Source organism: Rana temporaria, chromosome 5 (genome assembly GCF_905171775.1).
Source record: "Rana temporaria chromosome 5, aRanTem1.1, whole genome shotgun sequence".
NCBI lineage: Eukaryota > Metazoa > Chordata > Amphibia > Anura > Ranidae > Rana > Rana temporaria.
Window position 1 is genome coordinate 79,504,109 of NC_053493.1, and position 25,678 is coordinate 79,529,786.

Sequence of the window (25,678 nt, forward strand, 5' to 3'; positions counted from 1 at the left end):
AGCGGCGGGCGGAGTAATTACATTTAAGATCCGACAGTGTAAGTGACTTACATGGCGGATCTTAAGTGTATCTATATCGCATAGATACACGGGCCAAAAAAAAGAGATACAATGGAGTATCCTGAGATACTCCATCATATCCTTACTCAGAATATGGCCCTAAGTGCATAAATGCATGTGGAAGGCTGGTGCTGGTCTTATAGACAGAATGAAAGAACACCAATGGCTTGCTCAGGATGTCACTGCAAAAAGCTTTGATGGTGTGCAGAATTCAGTATGCAATAGTCAGAAATAATTTTAATTGATTTAGCAACAGTAATAGTCATAACTGCCGGAATTTCCCATATATACATTAATCAAAGATCAGGCGCTATTGAGTGTAAAAAAATCACTTGTGTCTTTCTTTAGTGCACCAATATGGTCATTTCTTGCATCCTGTATGATGGTAGTCAACCTCCTTGCTTACATTTTTTTTCTTTATTTCTTAAAAACAGGGTTTAGTGGCTACAGACAATTTGTCACAATGTAGAAGATTCAAGTGTCGGCTGGAAAGCGCTGTCTTCTCTTTTCACATTGGAGTGGTGAACCCAATGAGTCCTCCTCCCTCTGCCACTGCCCATGCTGGGCTCCAGAGAATGGGGAGCAGTAGCTCCACTTTTACTACAACCAACTCGCTGATTAAAATCTGTAGAGATCACAAGGGAGGAATTAACTGGATGAGCTTGAGCCCCGATGGGTGTCATCTGCTGACTGCCAGTGAGGATTGCACGGCCCGTCTATGGAGAACATCTGACAATCAATGCTGCAGGTTGCTGCAAGGTGAGTCTGCACCGCTACTTCACCAATTTGAAAACAAGTGACCATTAGCATGATTACCCTTGGTAGTAGATTGCATAGACCAGTGATGGCGAACCTTGGCACCCCAGATGTTTTGGAACTACATTTCCCATGATGCTCAACTACCCTGCAGAGTGCATGAACATCGTGGGAAATGTAGTTCCAAAACATCTGGGGTGCCATGGTTCGCCATCACTGGCATAGACTATCTTCAGTTCTTAGAGACTTATCAGGAAAGGAATGGAAGGATGTTGGCCATTGGGAGTCAAAACAACATGTATAAACAGTATACAGTTCATGTATATTCATAGCCTATGAATGCACATAGACACTAAGCCATGGCATTACATCAGCTAAGTGGTGGTACATATATTAGTTTTCAAAGTCATCATGACCATTTTGTTTTGTTTTTCTAGTGTAATATACCATCTGGCTTTCCTAATAGCCTCAGCTGCACAGATTTCAGAATATATCCTTGAATAAATGGTCCCAAATACTTAGGCTAAATGTAGAGGGCAATGTTCCTAAGAACAACCATTGTGGCCATCTACCTGTCCCTTTAGCGCTGAGTTCTGTTGCTTCTACTCATGCAACCCATGGGACTAAAGAGCCGATGGCTCCCGCTGCTGCCTCCATGTCAAGTGAGGAGAGCAGAGGGACTCACTGCTTTCTGGCACAGCACTGGATTGAGATCAGGCTCAGTTAAGTATAAGTGGCGTACTAATAATTCATGAAAAGTGTATATACACTTTTCATGAATTATTAGTACACCACTAATTTTAGGTGCAGCACTGGGTTATTCATTCATTCTTTGGCACCGTAACCTTTCAATTTTTCACAAGTATAAGTGGCGGCCTGGTTTCAGAAGTGTTTCTTTTATCTTAAAGGAGTTCTCTGACCTAAAACTTTTAACCCCCGCTGTGCCCGGGCTGTAAAAATATACAAAATAAACTGTCACTTACCTGCCTACGATCCCCCGTTGTTCCGATATCCCCGTCCCGTTCTCCGGTCCCGGGCCCCTTCCGCTTCCTGGGGGTCGGTGACTCATAGTGCGCTCAGCCTATCAGCGGCCGCAGCAATGTCCCGTCGCGGCCGCTGATAGGCTGAGCGCACTATGAGTCACCGACACACAGGAAGCGGAAGAGACCGGGACCGGAGAACGGGACGGCGATATCGGAACAACGGGGGATCGTAGGCAGGTAAGTGACAGTTTATTTTGTATATTTTTACAGCCCGGGCACAGCAGGGGTTAAAAGTTTTAGGTCATAGAACTCCTTTAATGCAGGTAATGCATTAAGGTAAAAAAAACTTCTGCCTTTAGAACCACTTTCAACCCTCTTTTCATTGACTCAGCTCTAACTTAAAGTATAACTAAAGGCAAAACTTTTTTTTTTTTCGTTTTGAATGGGGTGGAGAGGAATTAGAACACCTGTCATATTTTTGTGGTTTGTGCCCCCATTAACCACTTGCCGACCATCCGCTGCAGTTTTACTGTGGCAGAATGGCATGGCTGGGCGAAGCTGAAGCCACCTTACCTTACGTCGTTTCACCTTTTGGACACTTGGGGCGCATGTGCCGATGCGAGTGACCGGCAGGTGCGATGACCGCCGGGCACCCCCGATCGCTCGTGACAGAGTGAGAATAGGGATCTGTGTGTGTAAACACACAGATTCTGGTTCTCTTAGGGGAGAAGAGACTGACCGTGTGTTCATACATCTCCCCTAGTAAGTCCCATCTCTCCTTCAGTTAGAACACAGAGAGGGAACACAGTTAACCCCTTGATCTCTCCCTAGTGTTAACCGCTTACCTGCCAGTGACATTTATACAGTAACCAGTGCATTTTTATAGCACTAATCGCTGTATAAATGTGAATAGTCCCAAAAATGTGTCAGACGTGTCCAATGTGTCCATCGCAATATCGCAGTCCCGATAAGAATCGCAGATTGCTGCCATTACTAGTAAAAATAATAATAACAATAATAAAAATGCCATAAAGCTACGCTACCCCCTATATTTTAGACGCTATGGGGCAGATCCACGTACCTTTGCGCTGGGCGCAGCGTATCTAAGAAAAACGACGCCGCCGTAACTTTATTCTTTTTTTTCGAATCCTCAAAGAATTTGAGGATTCGGCGTAGTGTATCTTTGGCGGCGTAATGGCGTGGAATTCAAATGGATGTAATGGGGGCGTCTTTTATGTTAATACGTCGTGACCCGACGTAAACTACGTATCCCAGTGCGCATGCTCGAAATTAACCCGGAACAAGCCAATGCTCACGACGGAGATGTCATTCTACGCAAATCCCTATTCGCGAACGACTTACGCAAACGACGTAAAAAATTCAAAATTGTACGCGGCCATACTTAACATTGAGTACGCCTCATAACAGCAGCTTTAACTATATGCCGGAAAAAGCCGAACGCAAACAACGTAAAAAAATTCGCCGGCCGGATGTACGTTCGTGGATCGCCGTAACTAGCTAATTTGCATACTCGACGTGGAATTCGACGGAAACGCCACCTAGCGGCCGCCGAAAAATTGCAACTTAGATCCGACGGTGTACTAAGACGTACGACTGTCGGATCTAGCCGAGATGCCATCGTATCTTGTTTTGAAGATACAAAACAAAGATACGACGCGCAAAATTTGAAATTACGCGGCGTATCAATAGATACGCCGGCGTAATATCTTTGTGGATCTGCCCCTATAACTTTTGCGCAAACCAATCAATATACGCCTATTGCAATTTTTTTTTTACGGGGCTGAAGCGGTTAAGGAGATTCACCCTCTCTATTTTTCCTGTTTACCATTATTATTGAAAGTGAAAGTAAAAGAAATTACCCAAATTTTGGGTTGTCCCCAGAAAAGTAATAGAGGGGAAATCTTCTAATGGGTACACTAGTTCTGGTGACCTCGGGGTCCCAAAGAAAGTTCCTCGATTTACAGGGATTTCCTGTCACTTCCTATTTGACTATGAGACAGGAAGTGAAGGGAAATCTCCACAATGGGACACAAATGGCTGAAAAATAATTGACAGGGGTTACAACTCTTCCTTGCTCTATCCAAATGGGAAAAAAAGTTTTGCCTATAGTTTCTTTAACTGTTACTTCTGAATTGCTTATTACTGCCTCCTGAGTGCTGATTGGGATGAGGTCAGCCCACTTGTAGCAAACCTTACTCTAGGATTGGCTAGTCTATGACATCTTAAAATTTCCAATTTTTCCAAATGTGTTCCAGACCCTGGCAAAAGAGGGTGTGAGCAGTGCCGATCCTGACCTCCCTGGGGCCCTAAGCAAAATGTCACATTAAAGCGGTAGTTCACCCTCACTGACATGATTTTTCCATCGAGACAGGCATTGTAGCGCGAGCTACAGTATGCCTGTCCCGATTTTTTTACCCCCGTACTCACTGTGTACTCCTACATTAAAGATTTCGGCTCCCGCGGGGAATGGGCGTGCCTATGGAGAGGGAGGATGATTGACGGCCGGCCCTGGCACGTCACTCTCCCCGAAGACAGCCGGAGTAGGTCTCGGCTCTTCACGGCGCCTGCGCACAGGCTATGCGCAGGCGCCGTGAAGTGCCAAGCCTATTTCGGCTATTTCCGGAGAAGCGTGACGCGCCAGAGCCGGCCGTCAATTATCCTCCGTCTCCATAGGCACGCCCATTCCCCGAGGGGAGTCGGTATCTTCGATGTACGAGTACAAGGTGAGTACGGGGATAAAAAAATCGGGACAGGCATACTGTAGCTCGCGCTACAATGCCTGATTTTATGGTAGAGGAAAAAAAAAATATTTTTTGTGGGTTTATAGGGTGAACCCCCGCTTTAAATATTAAAGTTGAGAAGCGGGGGGAGGGGGTGTTCTGCTATCGGAACTGACATCTTACATTAAAGTGAGAAGGCGGGGGTGCTGACTTCTTACCTCTTCTTTCCAATGCAGCCCGCGAGTTGAGAAGCGGGGTGAGGGGCCAAAAATGACTTCTCACCAGGCGGGGCCTCTAGTAATTTGAGGGGCCTTGCATAGTGAGCCTATAGGGTGGATCGGCTCTGGGTGTGAGGGTGGAGGTTCTTGAGAAAGAGAGTCACACCCCTTAAATGTTGAGTTTTACCTCCTACTCATCCCTCTTTTCACCACGGTCTGACTTTAGTGATGCTCGCTATACAGTATATACATGCAAGTATTTTTGTTGGTATTAACAGTGGAGCGAAAACCTACAATATGCTGTATTATGCTTGATGTGATATGACATACTTGGATATTTGTACTAATTGTATATACAGTATATGCCTAATTCAACTTTATTGCAAAAGCATCTTTGTTATGTTGTGTATCTGTCTTTATGTCCATGACCCTACTAATAACCTTTCGGACTCAGTGATTCTGTTACCCACTTGAGAATTGTTTTAGTTTGATACATACCTGAAAATGTTGACAAAAGCACTTTTGATGCATTTGCATACTTATTATCAGAGATACTTAAATGAGTTGCATATCATTCAAATACATTGATTAATTTATCTCCAGTGTTTTTGTTGATAAATCTAGAGCTCACGGATGAAGAGTGGAGATAAAACATTGCCACAATAAAACAATAGATAAATGCAATATGCAGTCGACTGGACTCGTGATCCAAGAACACTTTGGTGGTCTAATCCTGATTTGCAGATATAATCACGCAGAGTGTTATAAAAAGACGCCGCAATTTTCTTCTAAAGCTGTGCTGTATATTAAACCTGGCTGGGAGACAGGCAGGCTTCTCTCCAGAGATTAATTTCCCAGGTTTTTTCCAGTTGACAATTCCAGAAGCCGAATGTTACTTTAATCAGGTTTCATTTTATAATTAAAAGCTTGTTCTGGTATTGCGCCAGAACACTATCTTGGCAAGAGTCTCTCACTTTCAGCTGACATCAGACCTGAGTTTTATATACAAGCTTATACTGCATAGTAATTGAATTGACATTTAAATTGAATGAGGACATGGAAGGATCAGAGACTTCATACTACGTGGCAAGGTTGGCAAATACAAAGCTGTCATTTGGCAGTTTGGTAAGGGGAGCAGTTTTTTTTAAATAAATCTGTTAAATGATCTGCAATGTTTTGGAATAAGAGCAGCATCTGATGCAGTAATTAGCAGAAAATAAAAAAATAGTCATTATTTATGATAAATCCATTTTTAGTGGCTGTTCCAAAAGCACAGTTTCTGGCACAAACAAATTTGTAGTAACGAGAGTAACTTATATTGTATAAATGTGAGTTCTTTTATTAATTTGAATCATCTTCCCCATAATTGGATACTAAAGCTGGAAATAGACAGTTGTATATCTCCACAAAAGAGATGGAAGGGAAGGTATCTTTCTGTACTTAGTTGAATTGGCTCAACACTAATGCCGCGTACACACGATCAGTCCATCCGATGAGAACGGACCGATGGACCGTTTTCATTGCTTAACCGATGAAGCTGACTGATGGTCCATCGCGCCTACAAACCATCGGTTAAAAAAACGATCGTGTCAGAACGCGGTGACGTAAAACACACAACGTGCTGAAAAAAACGAAGTTCAATTCCAAGCATGCATCGACATGATTCTGAGAATGCGTGGATTTTTAACCGATGGTTGTTCCATACTAACGATCGGTTTTGACCTATCGGTTAGGAATCCATCGGTTAAATTTAAAACAAGTTGGCTTTTTTTTAACCGATGGTTAAATAATCGATGGCACCCATACACGATCGGTTTTGAAAGATGAAAACGGTCCATCAGACCATTCTCATCGGTTTAACCGATCGTGTGCACGTGGCATAGGACCCGGTAGTGACAATTAGGTAGATTCAGGTAGAGTTAGGCCGGCGTATCAGTAGATACGCCGACCTAACTCAGAATCTGCGCCGACTTATGTTTAAGTGTATTCTCAAACAGAGATACGCTTAAACATATCTAAGATACGACGGCTTGCGCCGTCCTATCTTAGGTTGCAATATTTCGGCTGGCCGCTAGGTGGCGCTTCCATTGCGGTCGGCGTAGAATATGTAAATCAGTAGATACGCCTATTCACGAACGTACGCCCGGCCGCCGCAGTACATTTACGCCGTTTACGTAAGAGATAGGCCGCCTAAAGTTAAAGCTGCCCCCTAGGTGGCCGTAGACAATATTAAAGTATGGCCGCCGTTCCCGCTTCGAAATTCGAAAATTTTACGTCGTTTGCGTAAGGCCCCGTACAGACGAGTGGACTGTCCGCTGAAAACGGTCCGCCGGACTGTTTTCAGCGGACATGTTCGCTCGGAGATTTCGGTCTGATGGTTGTACACACCATCAAACCAAAATCCGCAAGGACAGACAGCGCTGTGACGTGGCCGCGCCGTCGCCGTGACGATGACGTGGCGACGTGCGCGACCCTGGAAGGTCAATGCTTCCACGCATGCGTCGAATCACTTCGACGCATGCGAGGGATGGCGGCCGATCGGACATGTCCGGTGAGTCTGTACAGACGACCGAACATGTCCGACGGACAGGCTTCCAGCATGCTAAGAAACATTTGTCCGCTGGAAACCTGTCCAGTACACACGACCGAACATGTCCAGCGGACCAGTTTCAGCAGACATGTTCGGTCGTGTGTACGAGGCCTAAGTTGTCCGTGAATAGGGATTTACGTAGTTTACGTCCACGTCGAAATCAATAGGCCCGTGCGGCGGACTTAGCCGCAATGCACACTGGGAAATGTAGGCGCATGCGCAGTTAATAAAATACGTCAATGACGTCGGGTCAAGCCTCATTACCATAAAACACGCCCCTCAGACAAATTTGAATTAGGCACCCTTACGCCCGCCCGCTTTAAGCTACGCCACCGTAACTTAGCAGGCAAGTACTTTGAGAATCAAGTACTTGCCTCGCTAACTTACGGCGGCGTAGCCTAAACACGCTAAGCTACGCCGCCGCAAAGTTGCGGCAATCTCTCTGAATCTACCTAAGTATGTGCAGTTTTCTGATCCTTTCCTAAGCACCATAGCAGACAAGCTAGAAAAACTCTTTGTAGGCTAATGAGTAACTCAACCTCCTAAATAGGTGAAGACTTCGAAATTATCCCAAGTGATGCCCCACATAGGAGAATGTAAAAGGAGGGAGCAAGGATTTGTGCCCGCCTTCATGGGCTTGTGGCAGCCCCGCCCCCTTTTTTCCTTTTCCTGTCAGGTCATTCCCGCTCTTTTTAACAATAGGTATTCATGTTGTAAAATGTGTACTGTCTCTTTAAAAATTTGAGGTGATTGTATGGACCAATAGGGAGTTATGGATTTTTCCAGAAGGATTGGTACCCTATATATAGGGGTGCTCTGAGGTAATTCACCTCAGACTAGCTTATCAAGCAGAGTTTAAGGAGCTACCCACCCTACCCTCCCTTGTCGTAGGCACTTATGTGGTTTAAATCACCTCGGATTTCCGGGGGGGATGTTTTATGTTTTAAATATTTGGTTTGGCTCGAGTTCCAATAACTGAGCTGACATATTTACAGATTTATTGATTTTATGATATTTATTTTAAATAATAATCTTTAATATATATATTTAAGAATTGTATTTTATATTATACCAATATAGTGCCACGGCCATTAAATTTTTTGCCAAAAGTACAATTGTGTTTGTTTATTTATTTAAGGTTAAAATGAATTATTATTTATTGGGGCTGTGGGCTGATTGCAATCCCATTGCTTGTACTCTGTTTTCTGGGAACTCTTATTCAGTTGGGCAATGTGATGAGCCAGGCATGTCCAACATGCAGTACCCAGTTCCAAAACCACGCTCCACCTGTGAAGCCAGGCTCGAGGTAGGTGTAAACGTTGGTGCTGCAGCCCAGCGTGCTGATCCCCAACAATACACCTGACATATGTCCTTGATAAAACATAGATTTTTTTTTAGCACAGCCGGTAAAATTACAGCAAGAGAAGCTGACATGTTTTGGTAAACATTCATCTTTTTATAATTTTTTTTTTTTTTTAAACAATAAAAGTTTTTATTGCAGATAAAGCAGTTTCCATATTCAGACAAAAGTACTGGGGTACAATAGTTCAAAACATTAATAACAGTTGTGTGTAGGTACACATGGAAACAAAAGTAACTGGTCTTTAATGTATATTAACATTTTTTTTAATTTACAAATTATAAAAAGAAACCAAAATACATTCACATTGCAAACAGTCTTACTCATAGCAATTACTATGCCAGTAGCAAGCACCTGGAAATTATTAAATTATCGCCTTACAGTAAACTGAAATCTGATAGCATAATTGGATTATAAAATATTGTCATGTTTGTTACTACCATGCACAGCCTAATAAAAGCATGGCATGTGATGAATTTGTGCAAACATTTTGATGATTTGGCCATGTTAAAGCGATACCAATCTCTGGTTTAAAAAATGTAATTTGATTCAAGTATGTATTCGTAACTGAAAAAGATACCTTCTATTGCTCTCAGCCTCCTTCAAATCTCCAAATGTTTTTGTTGCTGTGATCCAACTTCCTGTTAGAGGGTGGCTACGTTCCTTCTCTACGGCCCCACTGTATGTAGGAATGTAGCCACCCTCTCTTGCGCACTCCCATTATGAACTGTGGACTGTTGGATTTGTAGCGTGTATATGACTGCAAATAACGTGCACTGCTTATTTTAAACAGAAGTGTATTACCTGCACGGTTTAGGAGATATCCCCTGTCCCCTGCCATCGGCACATGCGCACTGAGGCAAATTGAAGCAATGTCACCTATGTGCCGCTGCTTCAGTCTGCGTGCCGTTACCGATGGCTCCCGCGCGCCAATCACAGCACTGGCGCCGCGATACCCAGAAGTAACTCCGGGACGACATGTCAGCGGCTGGAGGGGGAGACGTGGACTACTGTGGGGGCTTCGATCTCAGGTAAGTAATACATAATGAGCTAGTATGCTATGCATACTAGCTCATTATGCCTTTGTCTTGCAGGCTTTTTTTTTTGTTTGTTTTGTTTTACGAGGGTTTACTTCCTCTTTAAGTAGTAGATGTGTATGGATTATATTGAAGAATAAGGGAAAAGTCTTTATCTTTTTTTGTTTTTGGATGGAGTGAGGAGGGTAAAGTCCCTTTGTCCGGTTCTAAGGCTCCATTCACACTAATGCTTTTTTTGATGCATTTTGCAGAAATGCAGGGAAATTTTTTAACATGGTTTCCTATCGAACATGTTCACATCAATGCTTTTTTGTGCCTCTGCGTTTTTCGAAAGGGTCAGAGACTTTTTTTCCAGCAAAAAGCAGCGTTTTGCATGCAATAGAATTCAATGGACCTGCATCCAAAACGCATTTTGCCGCGATTTGCATTTTTTTTAACCTGTTTATAGCTGGTTGTTAAAGGAAATGTAAAAAAAAAAATTACTGGCTAAAAAAAAAAAACGCACATTTTTTTTGTGAGCTGCAGCTTTAAAAATGCCGAGGTAGCGTTTTTGAGCGTTTTCGCGTGTTTTTGAGCGTTTTTGTAATGTCTGGCGTTTTTACAGCTCTACTCTGGAGCTTCAGAACGCCCTGGTCCTGCGTTTTTTTTACAGCTCAAAAACGCCTATGCCATTTGCAGCTCAAAAACGCCTATGTGGGCATGATGCCATAGAATAACATGGACAGGCGTTTTTAAGCTGTAAAAAACGCTCAGAAAAGTGGCTGTAAAAACGTCAGTGGAAATGAAGCCTAAGTATGCGTGGCCACATAGGCTAACATAGAGGTGCAGAGAAGAAAAGAATCCAGAATCTGCCTTACTTCTTCAACCCTTATGTTGGATGTTATGAGTAAGTGCTAACTGTAGCATGAAACGCGTTAACTTTCAGGTGTACTCCTCACTGTCTGTGGTGATTTTAAAGAAAATTCAATAAAGGTAAGGAAGTGCAACAGATTGCAGATCATTTTCTTCTCTGTGGCTTACAGATGAGCTGTGCTAGTACCTTCACCCGGGTGGTTAGTAGGTGGACTAACCACTCACCTGGAGCAGTTTTGCTTGTATAACATAGAGGTGCGTTTACAGGCTGAACAAAACCTGTAAAATGCCTATAAAAAAATGTTTTTAAGCTCATTGTGCATGAGGCCTAATATTATAGAATGCACTTACCTTCTGCTGAATTTAAGAGTATTTTCTCTTATAATAGGAACCATTTAACAACACATAATGGAATTGGTTAAGCAAAATGTATATTTATAACACATAATAGTTTACATTGGCAGGGTTGCAATGTCTTTGTGTGTAGTTAACTCACAGTCCGCAGGACTCTTGTAGCCCCGATATGCACAGCGCCAGTGGCAGCGGAGAATCGGGGTGTGCCAGAGGTGAAATAGTCACTGTGAGTTCATCTGTTACCTCTGTTGTGTCTACGCTCTGCCTGCACTACCATTGGATGGCTTGAGGTTCACAATATGGCATTCTGTATATTAAGAGAAAATAATGTACACAACCACTATGCCAATATCTCAGGGTTTTTGACATTGTTTAACCACTTCATTACTGGGCACTTAAACCCCTTTCGTGCCCAGACCAATTTTCAGCTTTCAGCACTGACGCATTTTGAATGACAATTGCGCGGTCATACAACACAGTACCCAAATTATATTTTTATAATTTTTTCCCCACAAATAGAGCTTTCTTTTGGTGGTATTTGATCATCTCTGCGATTTTTATTTTTTGTGCTATAAACATAAAAAGACAGAATTTTTTTTAAAAAAACACAATATTTTTTACTTTTTGTTATAATAATATCCCAATTTTTTTTTTAAAAAATTTCCCTCGGTTTAGGCCGATACGTATTCTTCTACATATTTTTGTAAAAAAAAATCGGAATAAACGTATATTGATTAGTTTGCGCAAAAGTTATAGTGCCTACAAAATAGGGGATAGATTTATGATTTTTTTTTTTTTTTTTTTACTAGTAATGGTGGCGATCTGCGATTTTTTTTTTTGTCAGACCTGCGATATTGCGGCGGACGTATCAGACACTTTTGACACAATTTTGGGACCATTCACATTTATACAGCGATCAGTGCTATAAAAATGCACTAATTACTGTATAAATGGGACTGGCAGTGAAGGGGTTAACACTAGGGGGTGAGGAAGGGGTTAAATGTGTATCCTGGGTGTGTTCTAACTGTGTGGGGGGAGGGGACTGACTGGGGGAGGTGACCGATGCTGTGTCCCTATGTACAAGAGACACAGATCGGTCTCCTCTCTCCCTGACAGGACGTGGAGCTCTGTGTTTACACACAGAGCTCCACGTCCCTGCTGTGTCACCGACGATCGCGGGTACCTGGCGGACATCGCGACCGACAGGCACACGCATCGGCTCCCGAGCGATGCGCCGGGCACGTTGTTTCCCCGATGCGTGCCCCCCAGTGGCGCGCACGGGGAATGACAACAACAGGACGTCCAAAGACGTCCACTCGGCACTTGAGAGCCGCGCTGTGGACGTCTTTCATCCATAGCGCGGATCCCAAGTGGTTAATCAAATTAAAGCAGAACTGAAGACAAACGTTATTTTACCTTTTTATTTCTTAGAGCTATAACCCCTGTCAGTATTTTTTTTTTGCTGTGTCCCATTGGGGAGGTTTTCCTTCACTTCACAAAGCTAATAGAGGAAGTGAGGAAATCCCGTCAAAGTGAAAGAAATCCATGGTAGTCACTAGGGTTGCACTGATACCACACAAATACCGATGCTTCTTTTCAAGTACTGTATTTATTGGCGTATAACACTCACTTTTTTACCCTGAAAATAGAGGTTAAACTGTGCCTGCGTGTTATACGCAGGAGGCTGTGGAACGTTTTTTTCCTGAAACTTCCCTATTAAAGTTAGGGTGCGTGTTATACGCCGATAAATACGGTACTCGCCGATACCGATACTTTTTTTAATGTCATGTGACAGTTTTCAAAGCACAATACAGACTAATGATATCTTTGCAGCATTGATAGGTGGCACTGATATGCAGCACTGATGGCTGGCACTAATATGCAGCACTGATAGGTGGCACTGATTTGCAGCACTGATAGGTGGCACTGAATGATGGGTACTACCGTACTGATATGCAACACTGATGGCTGGCACTGACTGATGGGCACTGATATGCTGGCTCTGATAGGTGGCATTTATGGGCACTGATAGGTGGCACTTATGGGTGCTGATGGGTGGCACTTATGGGCAATTATAGGTGGAACTGATGGGCAGGCAGTGGCAATGAAATGCAACACTGATTGCATTGGCAATTGCTGGCAGCCTGGCATGATAAATGAATGAGAGACAATCAATGGGATCACAGGCATCATGCATACCCAAACATGCACAGAGAATAAATACACAACAAATATATATCAAATAATATTTTATTATTTCTCAAATAAATACATTTTTGGAAAATATTGGCCACGGCCGGATTCATTGGTTTTATTAAATTTAACAGTATAATACCAACTTTATTTCATAAAAAACGTAAACCAAATATTAACTCAATAACCAAATATTCATGTGAAAATTACAATTGCAGTTTGGGAGTTAACCCCTTCAGCGCCCCCTAGTGGTTAAGTGTGACCTCATATGTGTTTCTAACTGTAGGGGGGCGGGGCTGGACGTGTGACGTCATTGATCGTGCTTCCCTATATCAGGGAACACCCGATCAATGACAGCGCCACTGTGAAGAATGGGGAAGCTGTGTTTACACACAGCTCTCCTCGTTCTTCAGCTCCGGGGGCCGATCGCGGGACTCCAGCAGGCGATCAGGTCCGCGACCCACAGCTGGGCACTTAAAGAGGACGTACAGGTACGTGCTTGTGCCCAGCCGTGCCATTCTGCCGACGAATATGTGCAAGAGGCGGTCCTTAAGTGGTTAAAGGATAACTCCACTTTTGTGTGAAGAAAAAATAACAATTAAAGAAAAAATAATATAGCGTATAAAATTGCGACACATGTCATATTGTAATTGAATGTTATTAAAAATTACCTTTCCTTTTCAATCTGCAGCCGCTGTAATTTTCGGAAAATGCATTGCACTATGGCTATCTGGAGGTGTTCTGTACACAGAATGTGTACGAACACCCCCCAGAAACATTTCCTGCTTGTGTGATTGGCTTACTGATTTTCCCAGAAGTCTGCACTAAAATACAAGTCAGATTTTTGGAATCCCATGCAACAAAAATTGTATTTTTGGTAAAATACTCCCAATAGGAACACGTCTAAAGGAATGCAGGCCCAGCAGCTTTCCTCATTAGAGACCTGCAGGTGCACAGCTGACTGATAATTATGAAACCACTCCCATTAGACCCACTAAGCCCAGGGCCACAGAGGAACAAACAGGGATTTCTTCAGAATAACAAAAGGTAGTTATCTGTAACAAAGTTTGTTACAATCCTTGCAATCAGGGGCGGACTGACAACTCATGGGGCCCCCGGGCAATAGAAGATTATGGGGCCCCTCTGGCTTACAGATGACCACCACGCCAGGAGGTAGTGCAGAGGCGGGCAGCTAAAATCTTGGGATATTCACATTAAAAGCATGTCATTTTCGGACATATCAGGGACAGATCTAAAAAAAACACAGATTTTTACATACTGTCCCTGGTTTTACTGAGCCTGGCAACCCGGATGGGGCCCCCTAGTGGCATGGGGCCCTCGGGCAGTGCCCGAGTTACTCAATGGTCAGTCCGCCCCTGCTTGCAATGTTCATAGATCACCCAGAGGGGAATGTTTTTTTCTCAACAAAAGTGGAGTTACGCTTTAAATCTGAATGCTCTGCTGTATTGTGTACACCAAAGGTTGACTGCTTGGCATGGGTACCCTTCAGAGAATGAAGCACCTGAATGAATGCAAAGCGTTCTCTGATTGGGCGAAGTAGAAAGCTGAAGCATTGACATCAGCAGGGTTTACTTCAAGTGGGAGTTCACCCGAAAATGTTTTTTTAACCTTAGGTTGATGCTCATTTTGTCAAGGGGAATCGGGTAGCTTTTTTAAAATCGAAGCCGTACTTACCGTTTTAGAGAGCGATCTTCTCCGCCGCTTCCGGGTATGGTCTTCGGGACTGGGCGTTCCTATTTGATTGACAGGCTTCCTACGGTCGCATACATCGCGTCACGAGTAGCCGAAAGAAGCCGAACGTCGGTGCGGCTCTATACGGCGCCTGCGCACCGACGTTCGGCTACTTTCGGAAAATCGTGACGCGATAGATGTGACTGTCGGAAGCCTGTCAATCAAGTAGGAACGCCCAGTCCCGCAGCCCATACCCGGAAGCGGCGGAGAAGATGCATCTCTAAAACGGTAAGTACGGCTTCGATTTTTGAAAAACTACCCAATTCCCCTTGTCAAAATGAGCATCAATCTAAGGTTAAAAATTAACTTTTCGGGTGAACCTCCACTTTCAGTTTTTTTAAGCTTCCAGGGGCATCGACCAGGTATGATATATACAGAGGTACATTGGTCCAAGCTGGATATAAGATTGTAAGCTTTAACAAGCAGGGCCCTCTGATCCCCCCTGTATTGAATTGTATTGTAACTGTAATGTCTGCCCTAATGTTGTAAAGCGCTGCACAAACTGTTGGCGCTATATAAATCCTGTATAATAAAAATAATAATATCCATACCTAGGATTCTTTATTAAAAAGATAAACCGATTACACATTAAAGGCGTTTTTTTTCTTCAATTGTATATCTACATCCACATTACAAAGTTTTCATAGTAAACACTATATGGAGATCAGGGGGTGTATCCGGCTGTCATGACACCTCTCTTTGTTTGTCTTGCATGTATTTGGTCGTAGGACACAGCAGCTACATCACCTTTTGTCATCTGGAGAACGAGGTGGCGTTCACATGCAGTGCAGACCACTCTGCGAGAAAGTGGGAAGTAGCAACAGGACAGTGCCTGACCGTGTACACAGGACACACGTCCATTGTTAATAGGTGGGTAAGCCGTCCCCGGACCAGCTGTCATAATGTTTGCTAGATGTGATTTGTATGGGTGCAACGTGGGGAGTCTTCTTTGTTCTTTCTCAGTATAATTAACAGCAGTTGTGCCCCACTGGTATTCTGAGTCATCCATCAGCAAAACATATAAGTGGAATATTGTCTAACGGGTCTACACACATGTATATACATCATGTAACTATATATATATTTAGTACTTCAAAGGGTCAGTCCATACATAACTGATATGACCGTTTTTGATAATATGATGGAGAGCTAAAGCCCAAATAAAGTCACAGAAATGAATATACATCAGGATTGACATTATATAAAGCTGGATACAATTTTTGTTGTTCAATTTCCTTTAGATTTACCTTCAACTCTGTAGTGTTAAGCCTCGTACACATGAGCAGATTGTTGTCAACCGAACATCTGATTTTTGGCTTTAGAGCGTGTCCCTGGATCTTGTCTTGCATACTAACGGTACACAATTGTGGGCCAACAAACACAAATGTAGTGACGTACTACGAGGAATTTCAGCTCATGAGTGCCACCCTTTGGGACCCCACCTGCTAATTTAGGGCCAGATTCACGTACACTAGCGGCGGTGTAACGTATCCCGTTTACGTTACACCGCCGCAAGTTTTCAGCGTAAGTGCCTGACTCACAAAGCTGTAAACTTGCGGCGGTGTATCGTAAACACGTCCGGCGCAAGCCCGCCCAATTCAAATGGGGCGTGTACCATTTAAATTAGGTGCGCTCCCGCGCCGGACGTACTGCGCATGCTCCGTTAGGAAATTCCCGCCGTGCTTTGCGCGAAGTGACGTAATTTTTTTGAACGGCGACGTGCGTAACGTACTTTCGAATTCCCGGACGTCTTACGCAAAAAAAAAAAAATTGAAATTCGAAGCGGGAACGACGGCCATACTTTAACATGGCTCGTGTAAAGTTAAGGCATGTAAAACGAGGCTTAACTTTGCGACAGGAAAAAATTACTAGCGATGACGTAACAAACGCGAAAACCGTCGTGGATCGCCGTAAATGCTCATTAGCATACCCGACGCAGGAAAACGACGCAAACTCCACCCAGCGGCGGCCGAAGTATTGCAGCCTGAGATCCGAAGGCGTCGAAGCCATAAGCCTGTCGGATCTTAGCCAAAAGCCATCGTATCTTGTTTGTGAATCACAAATAACGATACGACGCGGCAAATTTTGAAAATATGCCGGAGTATCAGTAGATACTCCAGCGTATCTCGTCTGAGAATCTGGCCCTCAGTGTTTGGTGAGCATTGATTCCGAGCATGCGTGTTTGTACTTTCGACTTTTGTGCGACGAACTTGTGTAAAATCTTACAACAGACCGTTGTCCGCGTTAAATTTACTAGCCTGTCATCCAACATTTGTTGGTCGAAAGTTGGACAACAATTGTTTGAAGGACAATGGTACTAATGGTCAGATTTTAGGCCAACAGTCTGTCATCACACAATCCCCTGCCAACAATCTGATCGTGTGTATGAGGCTTTACTATGCTTTAAGCTGGCTACATACTATACAACTTTTATACAATTTTCTTGTACAGCTTTCCTTTAGATTTACCAAAACCATATAATATGAGGTCAAACCTAAACCCTTTAAATTTGTATGCAATCAGGCAGACCCTAAAGCCTGGTACACATGATGGCCCAGATTCAGAAACGACTTACGTAATTTCAAATCTGTGCCGTCGTATCTTTAGGCCGATTCTCAAAGCCAGATACGTTGAAAAAATAGGCTTCCTCCGCCGACGTAACTTGCATATGCCGGCGTATAATTGTGTGCAATTTTACGCTGGCCGTTAGGGGCACTTCCGTAGATTTTCTGCGTCCAATATGCAAATGACCTAGATACGCCGATTCAGAAACGTACGTGCGCCAGGCGCATTTTTTTTATGTCGTTTACATAAGGCCTTTTCCGGCGTAAAGTTACCCCTGCTCTATGAGGCTTAGCCAATGTTAGGTATGGACGTCGGAACAGCGTTGATTTTTTCACGTTTTACGTCGTTTGCATAAGTCGTCCGTGAATGGGGCTGGGCGTAAGTTACGTTCACGTCGAAACCAATGAGTATTTGCGGCGTAATTTTGAGCATGCAAACTGGGAGACGTCCACGGACGGCGCATGCGACGTTCGTAAGAAGCGTAATTTACGTGGGGTCACGAGTAATTACCATAAAACACGCCCACCACTTCCACATTTGAATTAGGCGGGCTTACGCCGGCCAATTTACGATACGCCGCCGTAACTTAGGACGCAAGTGCTTTGTGAATACTGCACTTATCTCTCTAAGTTGCGGCGGCGTAGCGTAAATAAGATACGCTACACCCGCACAAAGATCCGCTCATGTCTCTGAATCTGGCCCAATCAGATTTTCATCAGACAAAGCGTAGGACTTTTGTCCGAAGGGCTTGGCCAGGAACATGTATTTCATACAAATGGCAAAGAATTGTCGGCTAACAAACGCAAAACTACGTGTTTTTTCAGCTCTTTAGCATCACCGTTCGGGCAACTTGCTAGTGCTAATGTTGTGTTATGGTTAGCATTGCTTCTGAGCATGCGTGTTTGTACTTTGGAGTTTTGTCCAAAGGACTTGGGTACACACAATTGGATAATCCAACAACACACATTTGTTGGGGGACAATTTTAAAGCATGCTATCCAACATTTGTTGGTGGAAAATCCGACAACAATTGTCCGTTGGAGCATACAAATGGTCAGATTTTCCAACAATAGCCTGCCATCACACAATTCCCGTTGGATAATCCGATCGTGTATACACACAAGGCTTTAAACCTAAGGCCTTGTACAGACGGGCAAACATGTACGATGAAAACGGTCCGCCGGACCGTTTTCAGCGTACATGTCTGCCCGGGGATTTCTGTATGATGGCTGTACACACCATCATACAGAAATCTGCGCGTATTCGATACGCGGCGACGTGCGCGGCCCTGCCAGTTCAATGCTTCCACGCATGCGTCAAAGTCATTCGACGCATGCGAGGGATGGCGGCCGCTCGGACATGTACGGTAGGTCTGTACAGACGACCGAACATGTCCGACAGGCAGGATTCCAGCGGGCATGTTTTAAAACATGTTCAGAAATATTTGCCCGCTGGAAAAAGGCCCGGCGGGCAAATGTACGCTGGAATCTTGTCTGCTCGGGCCTACACACGACCGAACATGTCTTTTGAAACTGGTCCGCGGACCAGTTTCAGCAGACATGTTCGGTCGTGTGTACGGGGCCTTAGTCGTCGGAAAATCCGACCGTTTGTATGCTTCATCGTACAATTGTTGTCGGATTTTCCGCCTACAAATGTTGGATAGCATGCTTTCAAATTTTCTGACAACTAATGTGTCTTGTCAGCTTTTCAGATTGTGTGTCCATCGGACAAAAATCTAAAGTACAAACACGCATGCTCCAAACCAATGCTAACCATAATACAACATTAGCAGAAGTTGCCCAAAGGTGCTAAAGAGCTAAAAAAATATGTAGAATCGTGTTTGTTGGCCGACAATTCTTTGCCGCAAGACAAGTTTATCGACAACGCCCTTCGGACAAAAGTTCTACACTTTGTCCGATGGAAATCCGATCGTGCGTACGAGGATTAAGAGTTTTAATTTGTATGGAATCAGGCAGGCCCTTGCACTACATGGTATTGATTATTGGCTGTAGAGTGACCACATCCTATCATATGCAGTCACTGTTTGGGTATTCAAGGCACGGGTGTCGTGGACTTGCGGTTGCTTAAATATACAGGTAATAGCTGGCAGGGGAAATTCCTTTATTCACACTTGTTATGTCGCGTACATACGATCATTTTTCAGCATGAAAAAAAACGTTGTTTTTCAGCATGTCCAAAAAACGACGTTTTCCCAACTTCATCATTAAAACGACATTGCCTACACACCATCGTTTTAAAAAAATTATCTAGCAAAGCGCGGTGACCTAAAACACGTACGACGGCACTATAAAGGGGAAGTTCCATTCGGATGACGCCACCCTTGGGGCTGCTTTACCTGATTCAGTGTTAGTAAAAGACGATTCGCGCTTTTTTGTCTGTTACAGCGTGATGAATGTGCTTACTCCATTATGAACGCTAGTTTTACCAGAACGAGCGCTCCCGTCTCATAACTTGCTTCTGAGCATGCGCAGGTTTTTTACGTCGTTTTAGCCCTCACACGATCATTTTTTACAACCCGAAAAACGACATTGTTTAAAACGACGTTAAAAAAAATGTTTTGTCGTTTTTCAGAAACTGAAAAATTATGTGCAGCCCACACACGATCATTTTAAATGACGTTTTTGAAAAACGTTTTTTTTATGCCGAAAAATAATCGTGTGTACGCGGCATAAGTGTTGATAGAGGAATCAAGTGATTTTCTCTCGCTCAGCTTGCAGGTTAAATGAGGGAATTAAATGAAGTTTGCATGGCTAGGCCTACCTTTTCCTAGTGTGTTTTACATGCGTTTTAGGTGCAGTAGCATTGAACCTATATAATTAGCTTTTTGATCAAAGATGCAACAAGCAGAATTTTATTTTAAACGCACAATATTACAGGAACATGAGCAACAATATATTTGGGGTTAGGTAAGCCTTAACTAAGAAAATTCATGACTGTTTATTCATCTCCCACAGGATTCTAGTCAGCAGGAATTTGCTCTTCAGTGGTTCTTATGACCGGACAGCTCGTCTATGGGATGTAGACTCTGGCAGATCTCTTCAGGAGTTTCAGGGTCATAGAAACTGTGTGTTGGCCTTAGCTCATTTCTCATCCAGCGATATCCTGGAAGCATCCGACATGGAAGGGAAGGAAGTGAAGGAATTTCTGGTGACTGGGAGTACAGACTGCACAGTGAAAATCTGGGAAGCCTTCAGTGGTTGCTGCCTCCAGACCTTACGGGGACACGTAGGAGCCATACTGTGTATTGTGCTGGATGTCCCCAACAAGGAACTGTTTTCAGGAAGCACAGACTATACCATCCGAAAGTGGAACATGGTCACAGGAGACCAACTGAAAGTGTTCAGAGATCACCAGGGATCTGTTATCTGCCTGGAGGTAGGAGACATAATTATATTTTGTGTTCATTAGAAATAAAAAAAAAAAAATACACATACACTACCACTTTCTGTGTGAATATAACCCAGCAGTCCTGATCAGAAAGAATAACATTTAAAATCAGGATGATAGAACATGCACATTTAGTACTCCCTATTCAGATAGTCAGCCTGTTATGATGTGATGCAGTCTGTCCTATGTGTGTCATTTTGATTGCTCGGGCTAGGGGGCACTGCGGTGGATTGAGGATCCTGGTACTCGGAGCCCAGTGATCGTGTGATCGCTATGCAATCACACGATCACAATGCCATCCAAGCTGTTATGAATTAATTAATTCATAACAGCTGTTTTGCCTATGCTATGATTGGCCTACAGCTATCACATGGTACCTGGACCAATCACAGCACCCTGTACCATGTGGTTAGCTGTAGCCAATCACAGATCACTGGTGATAACAGCTGTCATGAATGGTTAACACATTCATGCCAGTTGAAAACTTTGCTATTACAATGATCTTCATTGTAATAGCAAACAAAGTGTAAAAAAAAAAAAAATCACATTCTGTCACCAGTTAGTGTCTCTGATCACCGCCACACTAGTCATATGATGACGCTGTACTGCACTGGTGACAGTATGTAAAAAAAAAAGCAAAAAACTAAAAAAAAATTGCTGTGCCTCTTACTAAATGCCTCAGACTGTTTACTTTACAAAAATGGTTCATTTTGGGGGATATTTGTTCTGTCCTGACATTATACTGTAGGTCCTCAAGAAATTATACATTTCATCAATACAGCAGAATTGATCACTTTTCAAATATACTGTATATGCCATAGATTGTAAACGCTATAACTTTCACACCAACTATTATACAGTTATGGGTAATTTATTTTAAGTCATGTAGCAGAATACATTTTGGCATAAATTCGATTTTATTGGATATGTTTTATGACAGACAGTAGAAAATATGTTTTTTTTATTTTATTTATATAACAAACAAAAAAAACCCAGGGGTGATCAAATACCACCAAAAGAAGGCTGTATGTGTGTGAAAAAAAAATTATAACAATTTCAGTGTTGCATGACCACGCAATTGCCAATTAAAGTAGTGCAGTGCTGAATAACAAAAAACACCCTGGTAATGAGAGGTAAAAGGGGAAAAACCTTCCGGAGCTGAAGTGGATAGGAGAAAAAAAACATGATAGTCCCTTCACCACCCTATTCAAAAGTAATGGGAAACAAAGATTTGGTTTGATATTATTATTGTTATTATTATTATTATAATACAGGACTTATATAGCTCCAACAGTTCGCGCAGCAAGAGAGCAGACAGAACAGTTACAATATAATTCAATGCATAGATTTTAAAGAATTCCAGGCATGGTACATCTTTACCAATATACCTACAGTATGTATACACCATACCTGGCTGATGCCCTTGGAAGCTGATAATCACAGAAGTAAACCCTGCTACTTCAGTTATCTTCACTTGCTTCCGGGTCCCGAGCCAAGAAACTGCACTCCTGATTACTGAACACAAGAGGTCAGATGCTTGGCATGGGTGCCATTCATATAATGCTTTGCTGTTTGTTAATTAATCCAAATACAGTAAAACCTTGGTTTGTGAGCATAATTTGTTCCAGAAACATGCTTGTAATCCAAAGCACTTGTATATCAAAGCATTTTTTTACAGGGTATAAAAGAGAAGAGAGGCGCCTTTAAGTGTAGCAATAAGTTGCTAAATGTTGTACGTAATGTAACCATATTGCTACACTTGGAGGCTCCTCTCTTCTCTTTTATACTCAGCTGTGACATGACGCTACTCTTATATCAAGACATCCCTTGTATATCAAGGCAAAATTTATTAAAACATTTTGCTTGTCTTGCAAAACGCTCTCAAACCAAGTTACTCTCAAACCAAGGTTTTACTGTAGTTCTCTGATTGAACGAGGTGGAGAGGCGGGGTGGTGATGTCACATTCTCCACCTCATCCAATTTAGAGAATGCTTTGCATTTATTCAGAATGGCAAGCGGCCTACCACTGTGTCCACAATGCATCAGGCCGGCTACTCAACACAGGACCCAGAAAGAAAGTGGAGATCACTGGGGTAGTGGTGTCTACTTCAGTTATTTCCAGCTTCCGGGGCATCAACCAGGTATGGTATATACAGTTACCTTGGTACTATGTATAAAAGATCTATATCTGGAATTCAAACGATTAATCCAAGTAGACCCATTGTGGCAAGTGCTGATACTGCCTTCACCCATATATGGTCACCTGGGAGGAAAATTGGTTGGACTATCTCGGTACTGAGATAGTCCAACCAATTTTCCTCCCTGGTGACAATATATATGGGTGGAGGCAGTATCAGCACCTGCCACCATGGGTCTACTTGAATTAATCGTTTACATTCAATCTGGATGATGGTACTTTTTGCTTAAAGGGTCACTAAAGGATTTTTTTTTTTAGCTAAATAGCTTCCTTTACCTTACTGCAGTACTGGTTTCATGTCCTCATTGTTCGTTTTTGCTTTGAAGTAGCTGTAATTCTGCTGTGAGCTCCACACTTCCTGGTTGCCTGTTTCCTAATAACCATCGTACTGGGAGCCTTCTCACGGTGGTCTAAGCTGTCATTACTGTGTGTCTAAAACTCCTCAGAACCAATCAGATTCATTTTAAAAACAAAACACTGCCCTGGATTTGTTTGTTTTTGTTCTGTGAGTCTTCCTGACTCACCTCTCACCCGGAACTTCATGTATGTACCTTTAAAACCGAAAGTGAAACTAGAGGCACATTATATGACTGAATTTAATCTATTTTTAATCATTTTTAAAAGGAATCAGTTAACTTTTATGTCTCTATACCCTGTAAACAGTCATTTCAGCAAAAAATGTTTTTTCCTTTAGTGACCCTTTAAAGCGGATGTGCCATGGGAACAAAATATTAAAAGTCAGCAGCTACAAATACTGCAGCTGCTGACTTTTAATATTAGGACACTTACCTGTCCTGGAGTCCAGCGCCGATCGCAGCAGAGCACGAGCGATCGCTCGTCACTCTGCTGCTCCCCCCCGCCATCCACGCTCAGGGAACCAGGAAGTGAAGCGCTGCGGCTTCACTGCCCGGTTCCCTACGGCGCATGCGCGAGTCGCGCTGCGCCCGCCGATTGGCTCACACGCTGTGTGCTGGGAGCCGAGTGTTCCCAGCACACAACGGGCGACAGACGGGATGTGACGGAATGCCCGTCTTTCGCCCGTATCGTGTGGCCGGAAGTGGGTGCAAATACCTGTCTTTAGACAGGTGTCTGCACCCCCCTCCCCCCTGAAAGGTGTCAAATGTGACACCGGAGGGGGGGAGGGTTCCGATCAGCGGGACTCCACTTTAGGGTGGAGGACCGCTTTAAGTATTATTGAGTGCTATGTGAGGCTATACTCAAATTTTGCTCATATCTGGAATTCTTCCTTACTTATCATTTTGATTGATATTTCTTCTATGATTGTTAGAACCTACCGTACTGATCAGTATTCTGTGAAACATTTTCATGGTTCTGATTGGATATATATCCTGGAGAGAAAGAAAAATCAGAATAAGACTTCCTTTTATGTGAAAGGCCATGCAGAGAATTTGGAATTTCTCAGTGTACATTGACCTCCTCCTCTTGTATCTTGCGGGCCAGTGTACTCAAGGGGAAGCTATTTTTAATTCCCAAGCAGCTTCTATTTTATCTCCATTTAACCCATTGCACCTTGCTTATGTGTAGAATACAAGGTCAGTTTTATTTTAGTTGTTTTTTATATAAGTATCCAAGCTGTTGTTATATTGAAACTGTCGTCTGTATAAACAGTTTTGTATGTGCAAAGGGGTGTAAAGCAATGATTTGCTTTACAAGTGAGGAATAATCCTTGTATTTTTGGATATTTGATAAAATGAGGCACTTTCGGTTTTAAGAAGGCTTTACTGTGATGTATATACACTGATTGGAGTTGAGGGTTTTTGATTGCTATTATTTAAATGGGTTCCAAGCCCTACTGTCCCATTGGATCCCAAGGCATACTCCACAGAAGCCATCGTTTTCATATAATGCACTGATGCCAAATAGCCTGGAGCAGCTGTATACCATTTAGAATAAATGACACTATGATTTTAGACTATACTGGCACTATACACCAGTTTATGGTCAATGGGGTGTAAAGCAATTATTTGCATGTCTCTGCCCACTGTCCTGAAATGCAAAATAATCCTTTTGTTTTGGAATATGTGGTTGGGTGAGTAATGTAAAATACCTTCTGTTTTATAAGGTTTTACTGAGCTATGCATTGATTCGAGTGAGAGCATTTGGATTGCTTTAGTTCCTTATTTATTTATTTCAGGTACTAATATAACGCCGTCAATTTACCCAGCGCTTTACATATACATTGTACATTCACATCAGTCCCTGCCCTCAAGGACTTATCAACATAAGCTGTATGATTGTACTGTACAGAATATACAGAATTTGTTTTGCAAAGACATTTAATATGTGACAAAGGATTCCCAGTGCACTAATGCAGCGTTCGACAAATCCCGGGCGCCAGGTCGCCATGGAGACTAGAAATAGGGTCCTGGCGACTTGGCTTGGAAGGGGGGCAAAACAAAATTTTTTTTTTTTTTGTGAGCTGGTCCATCTGGTGGTCAGCCGTTGGCATTACAAGTTATTACCACCATATGTGTAAGCTGGCGCCATCTGGTGGTGGCCGTTGGTATTACAAGTTAAGCATTACAAGTTAAACAGCAATTCTAATGTTATTTTTCACAATTTTTACTGCCATCTTCTTCCCTCTAATTAGAA

General features: G+C 42.9%; 1 protein-coding gene across 1 annotated transcript in view; it reads left to right on the forward strand.

Annotated features, from left to right (window-relative positions):
* The window catches only part of WDR86 (WD repeat domain 86), an 89,780-nt gene that overhangs the window by 15,360 nt on the left and 48,742 nt on the right, over window positions 1-25,678 (forward strand). Inside the window, exons 2-4 of the mRNA XM_040352750.1 lie at window positions 495-819; window positions 15,625-15,766; window positions 20,436-20,856. Of these exons, the coding sequence (XP_040208684.1) occupies window positions 591-819; window positions 15,625-15,766; window positions 20,436-20,856 (792 nt within the window). The 5' untranslated portion in view covers window positions 495-590. The remainder of the gene's footprint in view (window positions 1-494; window positions 820-15,624; window positions 15,767-20,435; window positions 20,857-25,678) is intronic.